At 40.5% G+C, this 20,938-nt stretch overlaps 1 protein-coding gene across 5 annotated transcripts in view; it reads right to left on the bottom strand.

The window, feature by feature from the left end:
* The window catches only part of TSHR (thyroid stimulating hormone receptor), a 165,815-nt gene that overhangs the window by 39,952 nt on the left and 104,925 nt on the right, over positions 1-20,938 (bottom strand). For all 5 annotated transcript variants that reach the window (XM_058739907.1, XM_058739908.1, XM_058739909.1 and 2 more), the window contains 3 exons: positions 6,113-6,187; positions 3,220-3,294; positions 1,731-1,808 (listed from right to left, as the gene is read on the bottom strand). In XM_058739907.1, coding sequence (XP_058595890.1) covers positions 1,731-1,808; positions 3,220-3,294; positions 6,113-6,187 — 228 coding nt within the window. The remainder of the gene's footprint in view (positions 1-1,730; positions 1,809-3,219; positions 3,295-6,112; positions 6,188-20,938) is intronic.

Here is a 20,938-nt window from a genome sequence, read left to right as displayed (position 1 = left end):
CCCAAACTTTCTGTTTCCTCCTGAGATTCCTAGACAATGAAAATATTCTTTGTTGGAATTACATTTCAGAGATTAAATAAAACTCTTATTGGACAAACAGGCCTTAAAAAGGGAAAAAAGTGAAGGAAGAAAAAATAGTGAAAAAGAAAAAAAAAAAAAGGATTGCAAACTCTGAAACTCTATCCTAACAGGAATATGCATATAAATTCTGCTGTTGGACTCATACCCTTTCATACTTTTTTTGAGCATGAGCTTCAAAGAAGCAAGAACATTCTTTTTCAGGAATGTAAAAATAATCATCTGAAAAGGTAGTGGGCAACTCATGCCATCCCCACCACTAGATTGCAGGAAGCATGAGATTCCCTTATTTGGATGTTTGTTAAACACCTACTGGGGCCTGTGCTCAGTGGAACAACCAGCAGCTTTTACGTGAGAGGGCTGCTTGGGATAGGAGGTCCTTAGGAAAAAAAAAATGCCAAAAGCTGAAGGTAACCTTCTGTAAAGAAATTGAGAAAGTAGTTTACATACAATGAGTGGTAAGTGGTACAATGGAAACCTTTACAGAGGAGACAAATGGCCTTGGGGTTTGGGACTGAGCAGGCTAAGACTCCAGGTCTTTGCTGTGTTGTCAGATGAAATGGTGGCCAAGAACGAGTCTCTTTTCAAGAGAGCTCTCTCCTTGTTTCGAGAAGGATGAACTGAAATGTTCCACTGTGGATAGAGTCCCAGAGGTTGAGATAGCTTCAGAGGGCCTAGATTGATAGACTTAGAATGGCTTGGAAGCAGCCCCTTACAAGAATGGCAGGAGAGGCTTGGATCAATTGTGCTGGGGAATAATCCAAACAAATTTATATATGATAAAGAACCCCTGGACTGTAGTGTGACCAGAGAAAGGGAGCTGGGTGACAATCCAGGCAAAAATACCACCAGGCCTGAGCTTGGACAGTGGTATTGAAGCTAGAGACAAGGGATCCTTTGGACAACCTCAATTTTATTTTGTGGCTAATTTCATGAAAGAGGGGAATTTCCTACCAGTTTGGAGAATTAACTTTTATACTTCTATTAGACTTATTAGAACGTTTTATAAATTTCTCTAATAAACTTCTCCTTTATCTAAAGAGCAGAACCCATTCAAACCCTGGAAAAGTAATGATATAGAACAATACTGTTTTCTATTCAATATGGCTTTATAGGAGTTTCATAATAGTTGTGATGACCAAGTTGAATGTGAGTACAGAGAGCATGAGAAGCCCTTAGTGGCATCATTTTCGATCAGTGACCTTGGAAGAGTTCAATTTGCTCTAAGCCCAGGTTCTTCCTCTACACAATATGGATACTAGAATACAGTTATATTATAAGGTATGCAGGTCAAATCTGGTCCAGTACTTGTTTTTGTAAATAAAATTTTATTGGAACAGACAGACTCACTAGTTTATGTATTGTGTATGGCTACCTTTTTCAGTTGCCACAAAGGCCATGTGGTTTATAAAACTGAAATGGTCTTCTACAGATAAATCATGCTGACCATTTGTAGAGGAGAATACTTGTCTTGTTACCTAAACCATTTTGTCGTCTACTGAGTACCATACCATAAGGCAATCCTCTTAATTAACTACTTTAGTAGATGATACAGCACATCCTGTAGTATATTTCTTGGATGGGCTATGAAAATATGACAGTGGTCCAAATAAAAATTGCATTTTGATAGAAGTAGAACTGGCAATACTCACAGTGTCAACGTTTCATTGCACAGTCCCTGAAAAGCATTCTCAGGGATGGACGTCATGTAAGGGTTGTCTGTAATTTCACTGCAAAAGAGGGGGAAAAAAACACTTGGTAAAAAAAAATGCTTTCCTTCTGGAGCTGGGCTCTTGCTCTACCTATGCCCTCAAATAAATAACCTGACACAATTTAGTTTAATCTTGTTTCTTTTTAAGTTTCATTGACATTTCTTAGCTGCTAGTGGCTAGAGGTCCAGTGAGGTGGTGAGAGCTGTCCCAGGTGGACACGCAGTCACAGCCCCAAACGTGCAGGAAGCAAGTGCGCTTTGAGTGTGGGCTGAGGTCCCCGACTTAATCCTCATTTGCAAGGGGAGCAGGTGGATCTAGAGTATTCTTGTAAATCTGCGACCAATACTTTGTCCAGGGTAACTAGAGTTTTCTAAGTGTATGGAACCTAAAGAAGGGTTGGTAGAAGGAGATCAATGGATTTCTTTCCATGAATATTACAAAGTGTCCTCTACTTGCAAAACACTGCCAGCAGATGCTTCCGGAGAACATTTGTGTGCCAGTCTAGTTGCAAGAAGACTGCCTACATTTTGAACTGAGCTCTTCTGCAGCAAAGGAGTGTGGTCATTTTTTTCTAGCAAAATCCTGAGAGTTCAGATCCTATCACTCCACATTTTCCTGTAGTGCAGACTCAACCTGTAACTCTGCATAAGTCTTTTTACTTCTATACAAGTAGGTAAGACACTTGACTGTGTCACAGGTTTTGGAAAAGGGCACTTGGCCACCAATCAGAAATCACAGGAAGCAGTTTTAACACCCCTAGTTACTACTCCTTGGGACTCTTCTCAGACAAAATCACTTAGATTCTCAATTCCTCAGTTTCTTCATTTGTAGAATGGAAAAAATTATAACTTCCATTTATACCTTATAAGGTGGTTGAGAGAAGTAAACATAATGCCTGGGAAAGTGTTTGAAAAGCTATTAAAAACTACGTGGAAAATAAAGTATCATCATTATCATCAAATTTCCCTTCCATTCAATAATCGCATCAGCAAACACGCATGCCATAATTTGTCCCATCAAACAACAAAAAGAAGCCTTTTCTCCTGACCCAATATCCTCTAACTACCGCTCTTTTTTAAGAGTAAAACTTCTCAAAAGAGTTGATGGTCACTGTCTCTAACTCTTCCCTTCTGACTCTTTTTCTTTCTTTTTTTTTTGTTTCCTTCTGACTCTTTCTTGAGCCAACTCCAACCAGACTTCATCCTGGAGCTCCTGTGGAACTGCTCTTGTCAGAGTCACCAAAGTGCCACATTACTAAACCCAATGGTCATTTCTCAGTCCCTGTCTTGCTTCACCCACCAGTGTGTTTGTAACAGCTGATTTCTCTTCCCCTTGAGACAATTGCTTGGTTTTAACCAACCCTTATGACTGCATCCTACTTCTTGTTGGTGACAAAATACTGCCAAATATTGCATGTGTGCGTACTTACAGTATAAAGAATACATCAGTAGAATAAACTTTGGTCAGGTCAGGGAATACTCCAAGTCCAGTGTTGAAAATGCCACTAAAGCGCATGAAAGAGAAGAAGAGAACAGAAATAAGGTAAGAAAATCAACACATAGGAAGCAGAATAGCGTAATAGCATGGGTTCTGAAGTCAGACTAGAATCAAATCCTAACTCTTTCTTTCAATACCTGAGTGACTGTAGGCAAGTCCTAAACCTTGAATGGGATGTTGTTCCCTCAAGGTACAAGAATCTAATTCGGTCCACTAGGGTTAATAAATTTTCTTCTGTTTAGAGGAATATGAGGATTCTTTCCAAGGAATCCAAGTAGGATTCCTAGAAATAGGAATTCAGGTTTCTGTGTGTGTGTGTGTGTGTGTGTGTGTGTGTGTGATATTTCCCTGTTTTAATTGGAGGACATTATGGGAAGGGCAGTGGAATAGGGGGAGGATGGGGTAGAAAGACAATATAATATCCAGCTCCAAGCCAGGCTTCCTCTTTAGAACTCCACATTATATTGTGTTCATTATTTTGCCAAGAATGATTTTTCCATGAAAGTCACCTGGGAATAGCATGGCAGCAGTACTATTTAGAAAATATGTCTAGACAAGGAATATGATCAATCAATGATAATGTCTTCACTCTCCAAAGTTTGTGTCATCAGGGAAAAATGTCAAGATTAAAAGATGTACATAAAACAGTACTAATACAGCAACTCTCAGGCTCCTGATGCCTCTCAGATTTGGTTAATTTAATATTTGTTGCAGCTACTACAATGTAGGTAGTAGAAATAGAGTTTTTTTTGACAGGTTTGGCATGGCATGGGGTGAGACTTAGGTAACTACCAAGAAAGTTTTAAAGGAAGTCTTCCAGCAGAGAAAAAACTCTTATTCCATTGATATACCTTCTTAGGCAAATTCTGACCTGACTCCTTTTATTTTATTTTATTTTATTTTATTTTATTTTATTTTCTGTTTTGTTTGTTTGTTTGTTTATTTATTTAGAGAGACAGAGAAACAGAGACAGGAAGAGAGGGCATGTGTAGTCATGAGCAAGTAAGGGAGGGGCAGAGAGAGAGAGGAGGAGAGAGAATCCCAAGCAGACTCCGCGCTCAGTGCAGAGCCTGATGTGGGGCTCGATCTCATGATCACGAGATCATGACCTGAGGTGTAATCAAGTTGGATGCTCAACCTACTGAGCCACCCAGTAGGGGTGCCCCTGACCTGACTCCTTTTAGAGGGGAAGGCATAAGATTTGAAAAGAAAACAGGAGGCCGAGGCCTCAGAAAGAGCAAATGGGATATTCCAGATAGCAAAGGAGAGAGTTCAGATTCCATATAGAACATGTGAAGATCAGTAAACAAACAACAAACAGACTACTCAATTGCAATAGAGGTTCATGTGGAAGAGTGTGGAGGGAAGAAGGCTCTGGAGTTAAGGGAGGACAATATATTGGGGCTGGAAATGCCATATTAGGAACCAGGATCTCTCGTTTCTTCAAAACCCCAAACAAGTCCATCTCCTTTTTGACGTGCCCTCAAATTTCCTGGACCCCAAATAATGTTGTACCTTTCATTTATCACCTACCATTATTTTCCAGTAGGAGAGGAATTTTTTGATTTCATTTATGGGAACTGGCATATGTTGGGAACAATATGTTTCCAACTAGATTGTAAGCTTCTTGAAGCTTAAGGACAATGTTTTATTATCCTATATGTTCCCTGCAGAGTTCTGCACATACTGAGGGATCATCGTATCAAAGAATTATTGATTGATTGAAACTCAAGATCCATACAGGAGTGATTGCCTTGTCCCATAAGTTTTTATTACTCCCCAGATACGCCTCCAGCCACATCTTCCATCACTATTCTCCTCTATTCTCTCTGCATCTCCCACTTCCACCTCTTCAATGCTGAACTATTTTTAGGTCCCACATGAGACACATGTTTCCATACCTCTGTGTCTTTATCATGCTAGTCCATCTACCTGTATTTTTCTTCTACCTCTCCCCCTTCTTTTCCTGGATGACTTCAATTCATCTTTAAAGACCTAATTCATAAAATATATACGGATATACACTTTTATCTGAAAGCCCTAGATGGAAACAACCTAATATTTTAATTGTGATTATTTCTCAGTATTCGGATTAAGGTCGATTTTAATTTTTTCCCCTCATAATGTTTTTGTGTTCTAATCTTTTACAATGCATGTGAACAGGAGAGAAGGGAAGAAGGGAAGGGTTCTTCCAGAGGGTGCCTAGAGAACCTGAGGCCACACATACACATCCATTGAACACATTTTTTATTGAGCACCTGCTCTGTGCCAGGCAGTAAAGATGCAATAGAGAGAAAAAGTGCTGTGGACCCTGCTCTCAAATAGGTTATATCTAGCTCATAAGGTGTCACCAAAGCAAAGCAATAGTGTTGTCTCCTCCATTTTTGTCCTCCCAACCTCTAAGAGATTAGATTTTGCCCTTTGTGGCTTTTTCTTTTCTCTGTGACAGTCACTTTAACATTGTTGTGGTACCCATTTCCTAAGAAAATTGACCAATGGCCTCTCAGAGTTTTTTGTTTTGTTTTGTTCTGTTACACTCCATTTAAGGGTATTTTCTTCCTCATGTCTCTTGGATTAAGTCTTTGGTCCCAGCATTATGTGCTGACTGTTAAATAGGTTTTTCAAATGTGGATCATTTCACCTGATACCTTCCCTGATGGGAAAGGTTGGGGTGTAAATCACAGGATGTGATTTGTTTCAGGCCATATACCACAAAAATGGCTCTGGCCCACAGCATCCTAGGGAGACTCCTGGCTGGCAACAGCATTATAACTCTCTTTAGAAAAAAAGGGTGGGGATAGGATGGGGTAGAAGTTAATACTTACAGGAACTTCAGGAGGGGGAGCTCTTTTAGGGCACCAGGATCTATGTAAGTTAAGCTTCTGGTATTCCGAATCTCTCTGTAAGAGTTACAAGAAACACATTCACAGTAATACGTCCATTTCTGTCCTTGTCAAAGATAAAGCAATACGAATCAGAGTTAACAAATGTTCATGAGAAGAATACACATTTACGTGGTGCCCCAGGAACTGTCTCTGCCAGGAATCAGCCCCATCAACAACAAGCTCCTCCTGGCTCCTCCCAGGGACACAATAACTATTCAGCCCTCCCCATCACTGGCTTAGTTTCAGTCCATCTGAATTTATGGGTGACCTTTCTCTTAATTGCAGTCTCATATCCTTCCCCCGCCCCCACCAAATTTTTTATATTTAAATAGAAAAGAAAAGCCCCTCCAATGGCCGTTGAGGACACATATCTTTATTCTTTTTTTTTAAACTTTTTTTTTTAATGTTTATTTATTTCTGAGACAGAGAGAGACAGAGCATGAACGGGGGAGGGTCAGAGAGAGAGGGAGTCACAGAATTCAAGGCAGGCTCCAGGCTCCGAGCTGTCAGCACAGAGCCCGACGCGGGGCTCGAGCTCATGGACCGCGAGATCGTGACCTGGCTGAAGTCGGACGCTTAACCGACTGAGCCACCCAGGCGCCCCCACATATCTTTATTCTTAATAGCACACATATCCTGGCCTTGGGTTGGGAAGTTGAACAGACTAAATGATGGATGACAGCAAGGCAATAAGAGCAGAGAGCTTCCTTCTGTCAGTTGCTACTTCAGAGGTCATGGTTGTAGTGTCTCAGAGGTTCACTTGAGTTTACTTTTCCTATATCAGTAATTTAAGACTTCAGCACATGTGGTGTGATATCATGTATGTCTGTAACTCACACACTAAGGTTTATATACATGCCAATCAAAATGCATGGTTAGCATTAGTGAAATTCCTGACTGTTAGAAACAGGTTCTCATTGGCAAAATTAACTGTATTCAACACGTGTGTATTGGTTGAAAGCGTTTACAGGCACTCCCTATGCTTATATGAAGAGGACAGAAGGACCCAGTAAGACCTGTATCCTTTCCCCTAGGGAATGGCACCTAAGGCACCTAAAGGAACGTGCATCCACTTGTTGATAGAAACAACTAGAAGTAACAACTAGAACAACCACTGGAAGAGTCACAACCTAGCATCTGGCCTGGACTTTTTCTTAACAGTTTTACGGAGGAAGAATTTTCATAAAATTCACACATTGCAGGTATACAGTTAGGTAATTTGTAGCAAATTTATACAATTGTGCAGCCACCATTACACCCCAGTTTTAGAATACTTCTGTCAATTTCTGTCAAGGACAAAAGTGATTGTATGCCCATTTGTAGTTGATTCCCACCCCGTCCTCCATGGCTAGGAACCACTGATCTGCTTTCTACCTCTAAATTTGCCCTATCTGGATGTTTCATAGAAATGAAATTATACATATGTAGTCTTCTGCATCTGGCTTCTTTCACTTAGCATGGCGTCTGTGAGGTTCATACACATCACAGCCTATGGCAGTGCTTTGCTCCTTCTTACTGCTGAGTACTCAGGTGGAACTCAGATCAACTGTTGACTCTGCCTCTTCTTTCTGGCTACATGACCTTGGACAAGTGTCTTGACCTCTTTGAGCCATAGTCTCCTCACCTATAAAATAGGGATAATAATAGCACATTTTTAAGAAGACTCTTGTGAAAATTAAATAATGTCTGTGAGGGGTTGGACATGTAGCCGAGCACACAGTGAAGGCTCTGTGAACAATAGTTTTACTATGTTATTCTCCTGAATGGACTGAAAGCTAGAACAGACATCAGAGACTTGAGGTTGGAGGTGATGCAATGTTCACACACATTTAAAAACAACAACAATAACAACAACAAAACACTAGGTTTGGTATTTCACTAAGGATGTTGAGTATGAGACAGATCTTGGGAAAGAGAGGATAGAATTAACTCTGAGAACAGAAACCATCTACCCATCCCCTCACCCCACCTCAGTTCACTGTCTTATTAAGACAAACTTACTGGTCCATTGTATTCATTAGCATAAGTTTTGCAGAGACAGATAATGTTATTCCTCATTACTGGAACTTCTTGAAAGACACATCAGTGCTTCAACAGAAAGCATCAATAGTTTATATCCCAAGACTCTTGGAACCCCTCACCCCCAAATCAAGATCCTGATCCTACATGGAAAGAACCACTTTATTTATTTAAAAAAAATTTAAGTTTATTCACTCTGAGAAAGAGAGAGAGAGAGAGAGAGCACAAGTGGGGGAGGGGCAGAGAGAGAGAGAGAGAGAAAGAATCCCAGGCAGGCTCTGCACTCAGTGCAGAGCCTGACGTGGGGCTTGAACTCATGAACCATGAGATTATGACCTGAGCTGAAGGCAGAGGCTTAAATTACTGAGCCACCCAGGTGCCCCTATTTATTTATTTTCAAATGTTTGTTTATTTTTGAGAAAGCACAAGAGGGGGAGGGGCAGAGAGACGAGGACAGAACATCTGAAGCAGGGCTCTGCCCTGACAGCAGTGAGCCTGATGTGGGGCTCGAACTCATGGAACCGCAGGATCATAACTTGAGCCAAAGTGAGATGCTCAACTGAGCCACCGAAGTGCCCAGGAAAGAACCACTTTATTTATTATTTGTTTTAAAGTTTATTTATTTGAGAGAGAGAGTGTGTGAGTTGGGGAGGGGCAGAGAGAGGGAGAGAGAGACAGAATCCAAAGTAGGCTGTGCACTACCAGCACAGAGTCCAATGCAGGGCTTTAACACACTAACCATGAGATCATGTTCTGGACCGAAATCAAGAGTTGGAGGTTTAACCGACTGAGCCACGCAGGTGCCCCCAGAAAGGCCCACTTTTAAGTACATATAAAATTTTGTCCTGGTTTGAAACTAAAAGCCCTGTATTTCTGGAGCTCTGCCTGCCCTGGGTAAACTGGGATACTTGGCTACCGCATTGCACAATCTCATAGTTGTCCCACCTGTCCCTCTAAAGATACTTTAGATGCTTCCATGTGGAAGTGCGCTCTCTCTCTCTCTCTCTCTCTCTGGTGAGCAATAAACTCCTTGTCAGAGCTTTCCTTTTGGGGAGAAGGGTTCGAACTGCTGTCAGTCAAATGTAAACGAGTTAGGAGAGTTTGCAAACTGTCTGAGTGTGGTTTGCAGTCTGGAAAGCTGCTCCATGAGAGAGTACTGTTGAACAAGCCAGACTTGAGTGAGTGCCCCAAGAGAGAGCCACAGTGCAAGGCAGCCAGCCAGCTGAAGCCGCTTTAGGGGTAGTGGCTGGAGAAAGGAGAAACTGCTGTGGGTTCCAGCTGATTAAATGAGGCTGAAGCTACCTGGCGGCTCTAAGGGCAGAAAGCGGTGGGAGAGGCTTCAAGGAGAGGTGGGGAGAGACAAAAGAGGTGGATTTCTTAGGGGAAATCTAAGAGTACAAAAAGGGACAGACAGACAAGAGTTACTCAAGAAAACATCAAGGAAAAGAAGCCACTTTCTGAGGTAAGAAGACAGCTGATCATGCTCATAAGTGACTTAAAAAAAAAAATCTTTGCTGAGAGAAAGATAAATAGATACTGTATGACTTCACTTATATGTGGAATCGAAAAAAGCCAAATTCCAGGGCACCTGGGTAGTTGTATCTATTAAGCGTCTGACTCCTTGATTTTGGCTCAGGTCGTGATCTCCAGGTTCATGACATCAAGTCCCCTGTTGGGCTCTGTGCTGACAGCATGGAGCCTGCTTGGGATTCTCTGTCTCCTCTCTCTCTGCCCCTCTCCCGCTTGTTTTCTCTCTCTCTCTCTCTCAAAAATAAATAAACTTAAAAAATAAAAATAGAAAAGCCAAACTCAGAGAAATAGGGACTACAGTGGTGCTCACCAGGGGCTGGGGAAGGACGGGGAGATGGGGAGATACCGGTCAAAGCGTACATCTATTTATCAGATTAACAAATTCTGGGGATCTAATGTACAGCATGCTAATATACTTGAAAGTTGCTAAGAGAGATCTTAAATGTCCTCACCACAAAAAAGAAATGGCAATTATATGACAGGATGGATGCGTTAGCTAATGCTATGGTGGTAATAATTTTGCAGTATATGAATGCGTCAAATCAACACATTGTACACTTTCACCTTACACAGTGCTACATGTCAATTATACCTCAAAACTAGAAAAAATAAAAACCCTGCTGCAGCACAGAAGGGGGAGGGGCACGGACTGCCAGCTTAGCTAATGGAGACCGATGTGAGAAGCGAATGGAGCTGGCATAATCTTTTCAAAGATAGAAAGCAGAGAGGAGTGGAGGTAAGCACTCTTGAACCTCTGATAAGAGGAAGAGGGTGAAGGAGGAGTCCGAATTTGAATGAATTCCAAGCATGCCTGGGAGAGTGAACTTGAATCACACAATTTTGCGTTAAGCGCAATTTCAGCCAAACAGTGCAGGAGGCGACTATGTTGCCAGGAAGCTGGGGACACCAACAGAAAGAAAACATGTATGCCGTTGCGGCACAGCAGGTTGGAATAGAGAGGACCCCAGAGTGAGTCTGAACAAAAGTTGGAGACGGCGGTGTCCCCGGCTCAGTAGCCTGGGTCCCTGACTGACCGCCCACCTTCTCCTCCACCCAGGACTGTCCCAGGAGCAAGTAATAGCCTTCGCTTATCTTAGGGCTGTTAACGTAGTTTTATTTTTGTCTATTTTTTACCGCAATTAGCCTGCCCAAATGAATACAATAAGCATCAATAAAATTTTTTAAATACAGAGCACAGTGTTAATTGTGGTCATCGCTGGTAGATAGTTCTGGAATCTAGGAATATATAATTTTCACTTTTTATGTTTAAAATTAAAAAAAAAAATGAAACAAGAGGTGCCTGGGTGGCTTGGTTGGTTAAGGGTCCAACTCTTGATTTTGGCTCAGCTCATGATCTCACAGTTTGGTGAGTTTGAGCCCCATGTCGGGCTCTGTGCTGAACCTGCTTGGGATTCTCTCTCTCTGCCCCTCCCTGCTTGCCTGCTTGTGTTCTCTCTGTCTCTCTCAAAATTAACAAACAAATGCAAAAAAAAAAAAAAAAAAAAAAGCATACAAAAAATTCCCCAAATTAAAAAAAGGCAAAGGAATATATATTCTGTATAAAAGTTTAAAAAATATATCTCCAGTGCCAGATCAGCTGCTTCAATCTTCTAGAATGCTCTTCTATGGAGTGGGGCTTTTTAGATGTGCAGAGAAATATTTGAGGATCTTGAATTTTGATTACAAAAGCCCAGCCTTGGAGATTTAAAGGTAATAAGGGACTGAATATACTTACCACTCAGGATAGCTCTACCAGCGAGCGGGTGGGAGAGCTGACTTAAATGAAGCAGGTAACAATCATCCTCATTTTTCAGACAAAACAATGAAGACACGTATAGCAAGGGTATACATAATCTCCTGTTACAGAGAGGCAACCCTGGGTCTTAACCTAGGAATTGTGACCCTAAATACTGCTTTATTTTTTATTTTTTTAATGGTGTTTATTTTTTTTAATTTTTTTTTAACGTTTATTTATTTTTGAGACAGAGAGAGACAGAGCATGAACGGGGGAGGGTCAGAGAGAGGGAGACACAGAATCTCAAACAGGCCCCAGGCTCCGAGCTGTCATCACAGAGCCCGATGCGGGGCTCGAACTCACGGACCGCGAGATCATGACCTGAGCCGAAGTCGGCTGCCCAACCGACTGAGCCACCCAGGCGCCCCTTAATGGTGTTTAAAGGAGATCATCCACCAGAACTAAAAAGAAATTTAAAAACTCATTATTGTTTCATTTCCCTTCATTGGATTTCAAATAAAATGGGCATTTAAATGACCAGTGTTAACAGTGATGCCCTGAATGCCTTGTTTTCACAAACCAGCAGATCAGTACTTTAGCATACATTAGGTTTATTTAATCATCTGACTAGATTCTGGGCTTTTTCTTCTGAGAAACATTTGTTCATTCTTAATAAGAGCAAAGAACTGAGTAATTGGCTTGTTCAAAACAGCTGGCATTGAGGCAGGCACTTAGTACACCCCCAGACAGTATGGGAAATCAGCAAAGTGACAGAAGAGAGTTCCCAGGTTGGGGAGAGAGAGAAAAAGGGAGAGAAATGAAGGTTCAAATCCCTCTACTATTAAGGAACGTTCCAACTACTTATTTCCTTCCATTTTCCTGTGCCCGCTTTCCCTCTCAACTACTCACCAGGCATCAGAAGAACATGGCACTTGCCTGTGATCCTTAGCCTTAGAGATATTTGTCCAGCCTCAGCACCCCCTCCCCTCCCCAGTTCATGAGTAGAAAGCATGCCAAGCTGGGAAACAAACTGAGGGTAATAATAAAGCTGATTCGGCATTTCACCTGTAAAGTGAGAGGGGGACCACGGCAGACCGGAAGACGAGACAGTTTTAGACTTGCAGGAGCACAGACCCTGAGTTGGAACGAGATGTCTGGAGACAAGACAAGCTTCCCTGGCTGGCATGGTTAAACTTTTAAGAAAAACAAATGCAGGGGCACCTGGGTGGCTCAGTGCACGATCTCAGGATCGTGATCTCAAGGTTATGAGATTGAGCCCCATGTCAGTTTCCATGCTTAGCGTGGAGATTAAGATTCGTTCTCTCTCTTGGGGCACCTGGGTGGCGCAGTCGGTTAAGCGTCCGACTTCAGCCAGGTCACGATCTCGCGGTCCGTGAGTTCGAGCCCCGCGTCAGGCTCTGGGCTGATGGCTCGGAGCCTGGAGCCTGTTTCCGATTCTGTGTCTCCCTCTCTCTCTGCCCCTCCCCCGTTCATGCTCTGTCTCTCTCTGTCCCAAAAATAAATAAAAAACGTTGAAAAAAAAATTAAAAAAAAAAAAAAGATTCGTTCTCTCTCTCTCTGGCCCCTCTTCCCAGCTCATTCATGCTCTCTCTCTCAAAAAAAAAAATAAATTAATTAAAAATTAAAAAAAGAAATACAAATATAATAATGTGTAAGACTGTGTAAAACAAGAAACTGAATGTGAATAATGGACAAAATCCTAGCTCTCGGCCAGCCCCCAGCTTCTTTTCAACTCTTACTTCAATTTGATTTTCAATTTTTTTCTAGTCTGCTTTTAAGAAGCAGTAGTTCCGAAAAAAGTGGGAGGCATGGGGCACATGGGTGGCTCAGTCGGTTAAGTGTCCATGATCTCAGGGTTATGAGATCGAGTCCCATGTCAGGCTCCATGCTTAGTGCAGAGATTAAGGTTCCTTCTCTCTCTTCCTGTGCCCCTCTCCCCAGATCATTCGTGCTCTCTCTTCCTCTCTCTCTCTCACTCTCTTGCTCTCTAAATAAATAAATATGAAAGAAATACAAATGCAATAATGTGCAAAACGATGTGTGTAAAACAAGAAGCCGAATGTGAATAATAGCCAAAATCCTAGCTCCCGGCCAGCCCGCAGCTTCTTTTCAACTCTTACTTCAATTTGATTTTCAATTTTTTTCTAGTCTGCTTTTAAGAAGCAGTAGTTCTGAAAAAAGTGGGAGGCATGGGGCACATGGGTGGCTCGGTCAGTTAAATGTCTGACTTCGGCTCAGGTCATGATCTCCTGGTTCCTGGGCTTGAGCTCCTCATCTGGCTCTGTGCAGACAGAACGGACCCTGCTTTGGATCCTCTGCCTCTCTCTGTCTGCCTCTTCCCAGCTTGCATCCTCTCTCTCTCAAAAATAAAGAAACACTGAAAAAATTTTTTTAAAAAGTGGGAGGCAGGCCACTTTCTCTTTGATTAGGTCTGTTCACTCTAGTGGGCACAGTAGAGAGAGATTCGTTAAAACTAAAGGAATTTTATTGGACGTTCATTACGTGCAACTTTACTGTATTCTCTGGGAGGTATAGGGAGGCTGTAAGTAGTTACTTAACTACTTTAGAAACGAGGTGTGTATATATTGGCAAAGCCATAATTTTGTTACCTTAAATACTTTAAATGCGGCACAGTAGTGAGGTGAAAACTGGTATGAACAACTAGGTAAAATTAATTTTAAGGTAACATTTTCTGATAGGCTTTTATCACATAATTCACCCATGTAGTATTTTAACATCAAGTATTAATTTTAAGATTGATGCATACTGAAGGAACCCTTAATTTTTATTTTTTGGTTTTTTACTTTATTTTTTAATGTTTATTTTTGTGAGAGAGAGAGAGAGAGAGAGAGAGAGAGAGAGAGAGAGAGACAGCATGAGTGGGGGAGGGGCAGAGAGAGAGGGAGACACAGAATCTGAAGCAGGCTCCAGGCCCTGAGCTGTCAGCACACATCCCAGTGAAGGGCTTGAACTCATGAACCATGAGATCATGACTGGAGCTGAAGTTGGACGCATAACCGACTGAGCCACCCAGGTGCCCCATGTTTTGTGTTTTTAAAATACCATTATGTAAAAAGCATTTCCTCTGGCATTAAATAGTGTTTGACAACAGGTTTCTAATGGTTGCTCATTATTTCACATTAAACCATTCTCCTAGCTGACCATTTGAATAGTTTCCAAATTAAAAAAAAAAAATTTTTAACATTTATTCATTTTTTTGATAGAGACAGAGCGTGAGTGGGAGAGGGGAAGAGAGAGAGGGAGACACAGAATCTGAAGCAGGCTCCAGGCTCTGAGCTGTCAGCACAGAGCCCGACGTGGGTCTCAAACCCATGGACTGTGAGACCATGACCTGAGCTGAAGTCAGACGCTCAACTGACTGAGCCACCCAGATGCCCCTGAATTTTTACTATTATAAATTATTACTATTTACTATTACTATTGCTATTAAATTTACTATTATAAATTAATTCTGAGACAACTGGATTTCTATGTAAACTTTTTCTCACTCCTCTGTTTATTTTTTTAGGGAAAATTTATAGAAGTGGAATTACCAGGTCAAAAAGTATAAAGTCTGTCAAAGCTCTTGGTGTATACTAGATCCTTAGCTTTTGATGTCCTGATTTTTCGGCTAGCAGTAACTTTTTGCTAATAGTCTATTAATTCACAGAAAAATTTTTTTTCCAAATTATCAATTCTTTTTCAATGAGAGAAATCTTAATTATTCTACTTTGATAATTATCAATGAAGTGTTTCACTACTAACATTCCATTACTAAGGGAAAAATAATCTATAACTGAAAGGTGGTATTCATAATGTTGATGCACCTTTTAATTTATTGAGGAATTAAAAAATAATAGATGTTAATTCAAAGAGAGTTTATAAGTCTTCAGATTTTTATGTTTATTTTTAAATGTTTATTTATTTTTGAAAGAGAAAGTGAGTGGGAGGAGGTGCAGAGAGAGAGGAGGAACAGAGGATCCAAAGCGGATCATGTGCTGACGGCGGAGAGCCCTATGCAGGGCTCGAACTCATGACCCGTGAGATCATGACCTGAACTGAAGTCCAACGTTCAACCGACTGAGCCACCCACCCTGACACCCCATATCCTCAGATTTTTAAAGCTGATTGAAGAAAATGTAAGTGTGCCAGCAGATTTTTCCACTAGAAATAGGACATTATAAAAGTGATTTTCTGGGGCAACTGGGTGGCTCAGTCAGTTAAGTGTCTGACTTGATTTTGGGTCAGTTTGTCAGACTTGATTTGATCTCACAGTTCCAGGCATCAAACCCCATGTTGGGCTCTGTGTTGGCAGCACAGAACCTGCTTGGGATTCTCTCTCTTCCACTCTCTCTGCCCCTACCCCCACTCTCAAAATAAATAAATAAACTTTTAAAAAAAGTGATTTTCCAAATTGCCTGTATGATGCATATAGCTAATTGCATGACTATTTAATCATCAGGACTAAGACGGGTACTTTTGAAATCCCTAATAAATCCACTTGACTCAATTTAATGAAGCAGTGAATATTAAATCTTATCACATGATCTGCCATAAATCACAATTTTTATCTACCCAGTTATAGAATTTTTATTGTGATTTTTTAAAAAATCCACATAAAAGTAAAAACATCCTTCTAATGGCAGCTTTTTCTTTATTTCTGTTTTTAATTGAAGAGAGATGGTTTTGCCAGACACTCTTGGTTTCAAATTCTGACTCTGAAATTTCTTAGCGGAGTAAATTAGGGCACAAGCCCCATGAAGTATGTATTACCATCTTCAGTTTGTGTAGTGGAAACTGAGGCTTAGTGAGATTAAGTGAGAGAAGATACATGAAGCACTTTTAGCAGAGTGCTTGCCCTTAAAAGGTGTTCAGTAATTGGAGCTGCTACTATTAGGGGTAACAATGGCAACAATCTGTGTACAATTGAAACCATGAAATCGAAGATAGAAGTGACCAGGTTTCATCATTTTACAGGTGTAAGTCTTTATCAAATGTATACTTTGGGGGCCAAACTGTACCCCAGTGGTAGTTTAAAACCCAGGAGAACTGATTTAAATCCACTTAGGACTCTCAATAACTTATAAAGAAACCTGCCATTCTTGTAGTTTTCTTATACAAATCTTCAATGTCTTTTACCCATTGTTAACTAATACATAATTGCCACCTCTTCTGGGTATCTGTTGTTGTATAACAAATTACCCCAAACTAAGTGGGGTAACAATTTTGTGGATTAGGATTTCAAGCATTGCTAAAGTGGGCTTTTCTTCTGCTTCATGTGGCATCCACTGGGATCACTGGTTGGTATTTAGCTGGTGTCTGGATCAATCTAGAGGTCCAAGACAGTTGTGCTTCTGTGCCTGGCCCTTTGAAGGTGATCGCTAGAAAGCTAGGCTCAGCGAGGCCCTTCTCCATCTCCGTGTAGTAATTCAGAGCCTCCCCATATGGTCTTGCCTTCAACAGGGTTTACACAGTGGCTTAAGGCTCCAAGCGTCTAAAGTGAAAGCCGCCAGTTCACTTAGAAACTGGGCCTTAGATTATGGTGTCACTTACACCATAATCTATTGATGTACCAAAAAAACATTTCAAAATTTGAATAAAACCAGAAATCCATAGGCCCAGGAATTCCAGAAAACCAAAAGCTGGTTAAATACAAAGACAATGTCACCTAGGTATATTATTTTGAAAGCCCAGAATATAAAGCCTTAAAAGCAGCCCGAGAAAAGAGGGCATGTTCGTTATAGGAGAACAATGATAAGAATAGGAATGATTACTCATCAGAAACAATGAAGGCCAGAAGACATTGAAAGATACCTTCAAAGGGCTGAAACAGATTGCCTTGTTAGAAGTCTATACCCAGTGAAAATAATTTTTAAATATTAAGGTAAAATAAAAGTATCTTCAGATAAAGAAAGCTGACAAAATTTGTGGCCAGCAGAACCACACTAACATGCTAAAGGAAGTCCTTCAAACTTACGGAAATGATTGAATCGATGGAAAGAATGAACACTGGAAACATTAAATATGTGAGTATATATAAGAGACTGGTTTCACTTAAATTCTTTAAAAGTCAATCAACTCTTTAAAAAATATAGTAATGTATTATGCAATTTATAACATATATAGAAATAAAATATGTGGCAAAAATATCACTGAAGATGGGAAGAGGTAAATGCAGTAATAATTTTAAGTTTCTTACATGTCATGGGCATTGGTATAATAAGCCTTCTTGATGGACTATGTTAAATGAAGGATGTATTTTGTAATCCCTGGAATAACCACAAAAAATATTACAAAGAGCTAAAAAGTTAAAGGTAGAATAAAATATTAAAAAACAAAAGCAAAGACAAACCAATTAATCCAAAAGAAGCCAAAGGAGGAATAAAGGAACAAAGAAGATAAATAGAAAATAATTGAAAATGGCAGACTTCAACTGTATCAATAACTGAAGTAAATGTAATGGACCAACTACTCCAACTGAAAGGCAGAGATTGTCAGACTGGATATAAAAGCAAGGTCCAATTATATAAAATATATTTTATATATAAATACATAAAGTTATTGAACTCAATTTTCTTACTATAAAATTATAGTAGCTACTTAGAACTGGTGCAAAGATTAAGTGAAGTGTTGAACATTTAGCATAGTGTTGGGAGATAGTACATTTTCTAAACATAAGTCAGTACACACATATACCAAATGTTCTATCAATCAGATTTTTTATTAATTCAGACTGACCTCTTTCAATTCATTATTTTAAAAGAGTGTGTTCAGTATATATCCACTTGTTCCTTTTGGGGGCTTTAATCTGATAGTTTCTTTGTAGTTTGATGTAGGTGATTGACACATAAAACACACTGCCTTGTGGAAACTATTATCACACATTTGTATAATCACAAATTTTAATAAGTTCTATAGAGGATTCAATGATGGATTCACAAGGAGAATAATGTAGGTGGGGGGTGGGTGGGTAGGATCCAGGGTATGTCTATGTAATATTCAGGAAGAGAAAATAAATAATCAGTAGAGTTAAATGGGCAAAGACTGAGATTAAAGAACTTGGTAGACACAGGCAAAAGCATTTGAAGGTCTTCAGATGGGGAAGATCTTGGACTGTCCAAGGAATTAAAGAACACAGGTTCACAGGAATGGAGTGAGATGAGGAGACAGATGTGGGCAGGGGCCAGCTGCAGTCCTGGGCCTGGAAGTTTCCTTTGAAAACCATGGATTTATCTTAAGAGCAAAATCACTCTGGCTATTGTGCAGAAATGAATTAGAGGGGTCCCAAACAGGCAAGATTAGTTAAGCTATGAAATTACTGCATCCCAAGCAAGAAATTATGATGGCTTGAGCAAGGGTCATGGCAGTGGAGAGTAAAGGATATACTTTTTATATATTAGAGTAGTAGAATTAACAGTATGTGGTGAAGGATTAGAGGGGGGTGATGAGGAAAGAAGGTATAGTGATACCCCTCAGGTGTCTGGAATTTGCAATAAGATGAATGGAAGTGCCATGTACTGCCTCAGCAAATACCGTAGGAGTGGTGGATTTTGGAGGAAGAGGTAGATTTCATTTGGGACATTTAAGGAGTGACATACATGTGAGACATCTGAGAGGAGATGTCAAGGAGACCAAAGGGTAAATGGCCCAAGAATAAAAAGAGAGGCCTGGACCAGTTATGTCAATCTGAGAATAGTTGGATAAGGTCACATGGGGGAGAATCACAGAGTAAGAAGAGAAGAAGACACAGCACTTGGCCACGTGGAACTCCAGTGTTTAAAAGTGTGGAAGTATAACGAACCAGGAAAGGAGAATGAGAAAGACTTACCAGCATGGTAGAGGATGACCAGGAGTGTGGAATCACAGAGGCCAAGGCAAGAGGGTTTAGGTAAGAATATAATGAGGGTACCTGGGTGGCTCAGTTGGTTGAGCTCCTGACTCTTGATTTTGGCTCAAGTCACGACCCAGGGTGATGGGATCGAGACCCACATTGGGCTCTACATTGAACATGGAGCCTGCTTGAGATTCTCTCTCTCTCTCCCTCCCTCCTCCTCTCCCCCTCTCCCTCTCTCTCTGCCCCTCTCCTTCGCTTCTTCTCTCTCAAATAAAATAAAAAAGAATGGTCCACTGTTTTGAATCCTGTGTATAGCTAAGATGTAATTTAGCATAACGTTAGCACAGGGTTAAACGTAACTATTTGTTGAATGAATAGGTAGCTTTTTATCTTTGGAATGCCAGATCTAGGTCACCAACAATTTTAGTGCATATTTTCTAGCAATTCCTACCACAGAGTACAGTCTAAGCATGAACTGGGAAGTGAGCTCAGAGGAGTAATGTAGTGCATTAGCAGAGACATTGGAAAAAGTAGTGAAGGGACGTTTAGAAGTGGGAATGATGGGCTATGAGTCCTTCCATACAGCCTATTTACCAAATCACACAGCGGAAAGGGAGCAAGAGGGCAGCTGAGGAAAGACATCCATGAAACAGAGTAACATTATGTTCTTTAACTGCTAATGTTCTTACTGAGGCCTTTCGGTAAGTGTTGACAATATGCACTGACATTTGCCATCTACACTTCAGTATCTATATTGTAGCAAATCCAACTTGATGAAGGGCTCTGTTTCCTAAATAAATCAGAGGGCTTCAGTTCTCTGCTCAAGAGTCCTAGGGAGGTTTGGCTGATGGTGCTATGCTGTTTATAGATGAAACAAATCATTCTTTATTGATATCTTAAAAACAATTTTTTTAATGTTTATTTATATTTGAGAGAGACAGAGTGTGAGCGGGGGAGGGGCAGAGACAGAGGGACACAGAATCTGAAGCAGGCCCTGGGCTCTGTGCTGTTAGCCCAGAGGCCCATGCAGGGCTCAGATTCAGAAGTGGTGAGGTCATGACCTGAGCCCAAGTCCGCTGTTTAACCTACTGAGCCACCCAGGCGCCCCTCTGTATTGATATTTTGTTTCATGCTTTCCTGTCTATCTCAATTCTTTGAGGGAGGGAGAGGGATTCTTTAGCTCTGTTTTTCTCATGCAAGTAGTATAATGCTTTGTTTATAGTCATTTCTTAATAAATAATTACAAACTAAAGGCATTAAGCATTTGGGTGTAGGAGCCCAAAAGTCTTCACTATCCTTTTCCTTTGTGCCAACGAAAATCATTTGCAGATATGTATTAGGCAGATCTGGAGAAAGGCAAGATGCGTTATTCTCCTATTTTCTAAGATGTCAGACTCTTAATACCTCATATACGTAAGAGAGGTATCCTTTTAAAAATCCATTTCTGAACTCATCCTCCTTTTAGTTTTTGTATTTAATAGTTTTCTTTCTTCCTCAAAGTTAACACTTTCCCTCAGAGGGAGAAAATGGATATTTCTAAGAGAAATGTTAACTACTAGAATCTTTATGAGGAAAAGGCCACAATAAAAACAAAACAGTTGCTTTTTTTTTTTATTTATTTTTTTTT

The sequence above is a fragment of the Neofelis nebulosa genome, chromosome 7, assembly GCF_028018385.1.
Source record: "Neofelis nebulosa isolate mNeoNeb1 chromosome 7, mNeoNeb1.pri, whole genome shotgun sequence".
In the NCBI taxonomy this organism is placed as follows: Eukaryota; Metazoa; Chordata; class Mammalia; order Carnivora; family Felidae; genus Neofelis; species Neofelis nebulosa.
This window is presented reverse-complemented; position numbering and strand designations above follow the sequence as displayed.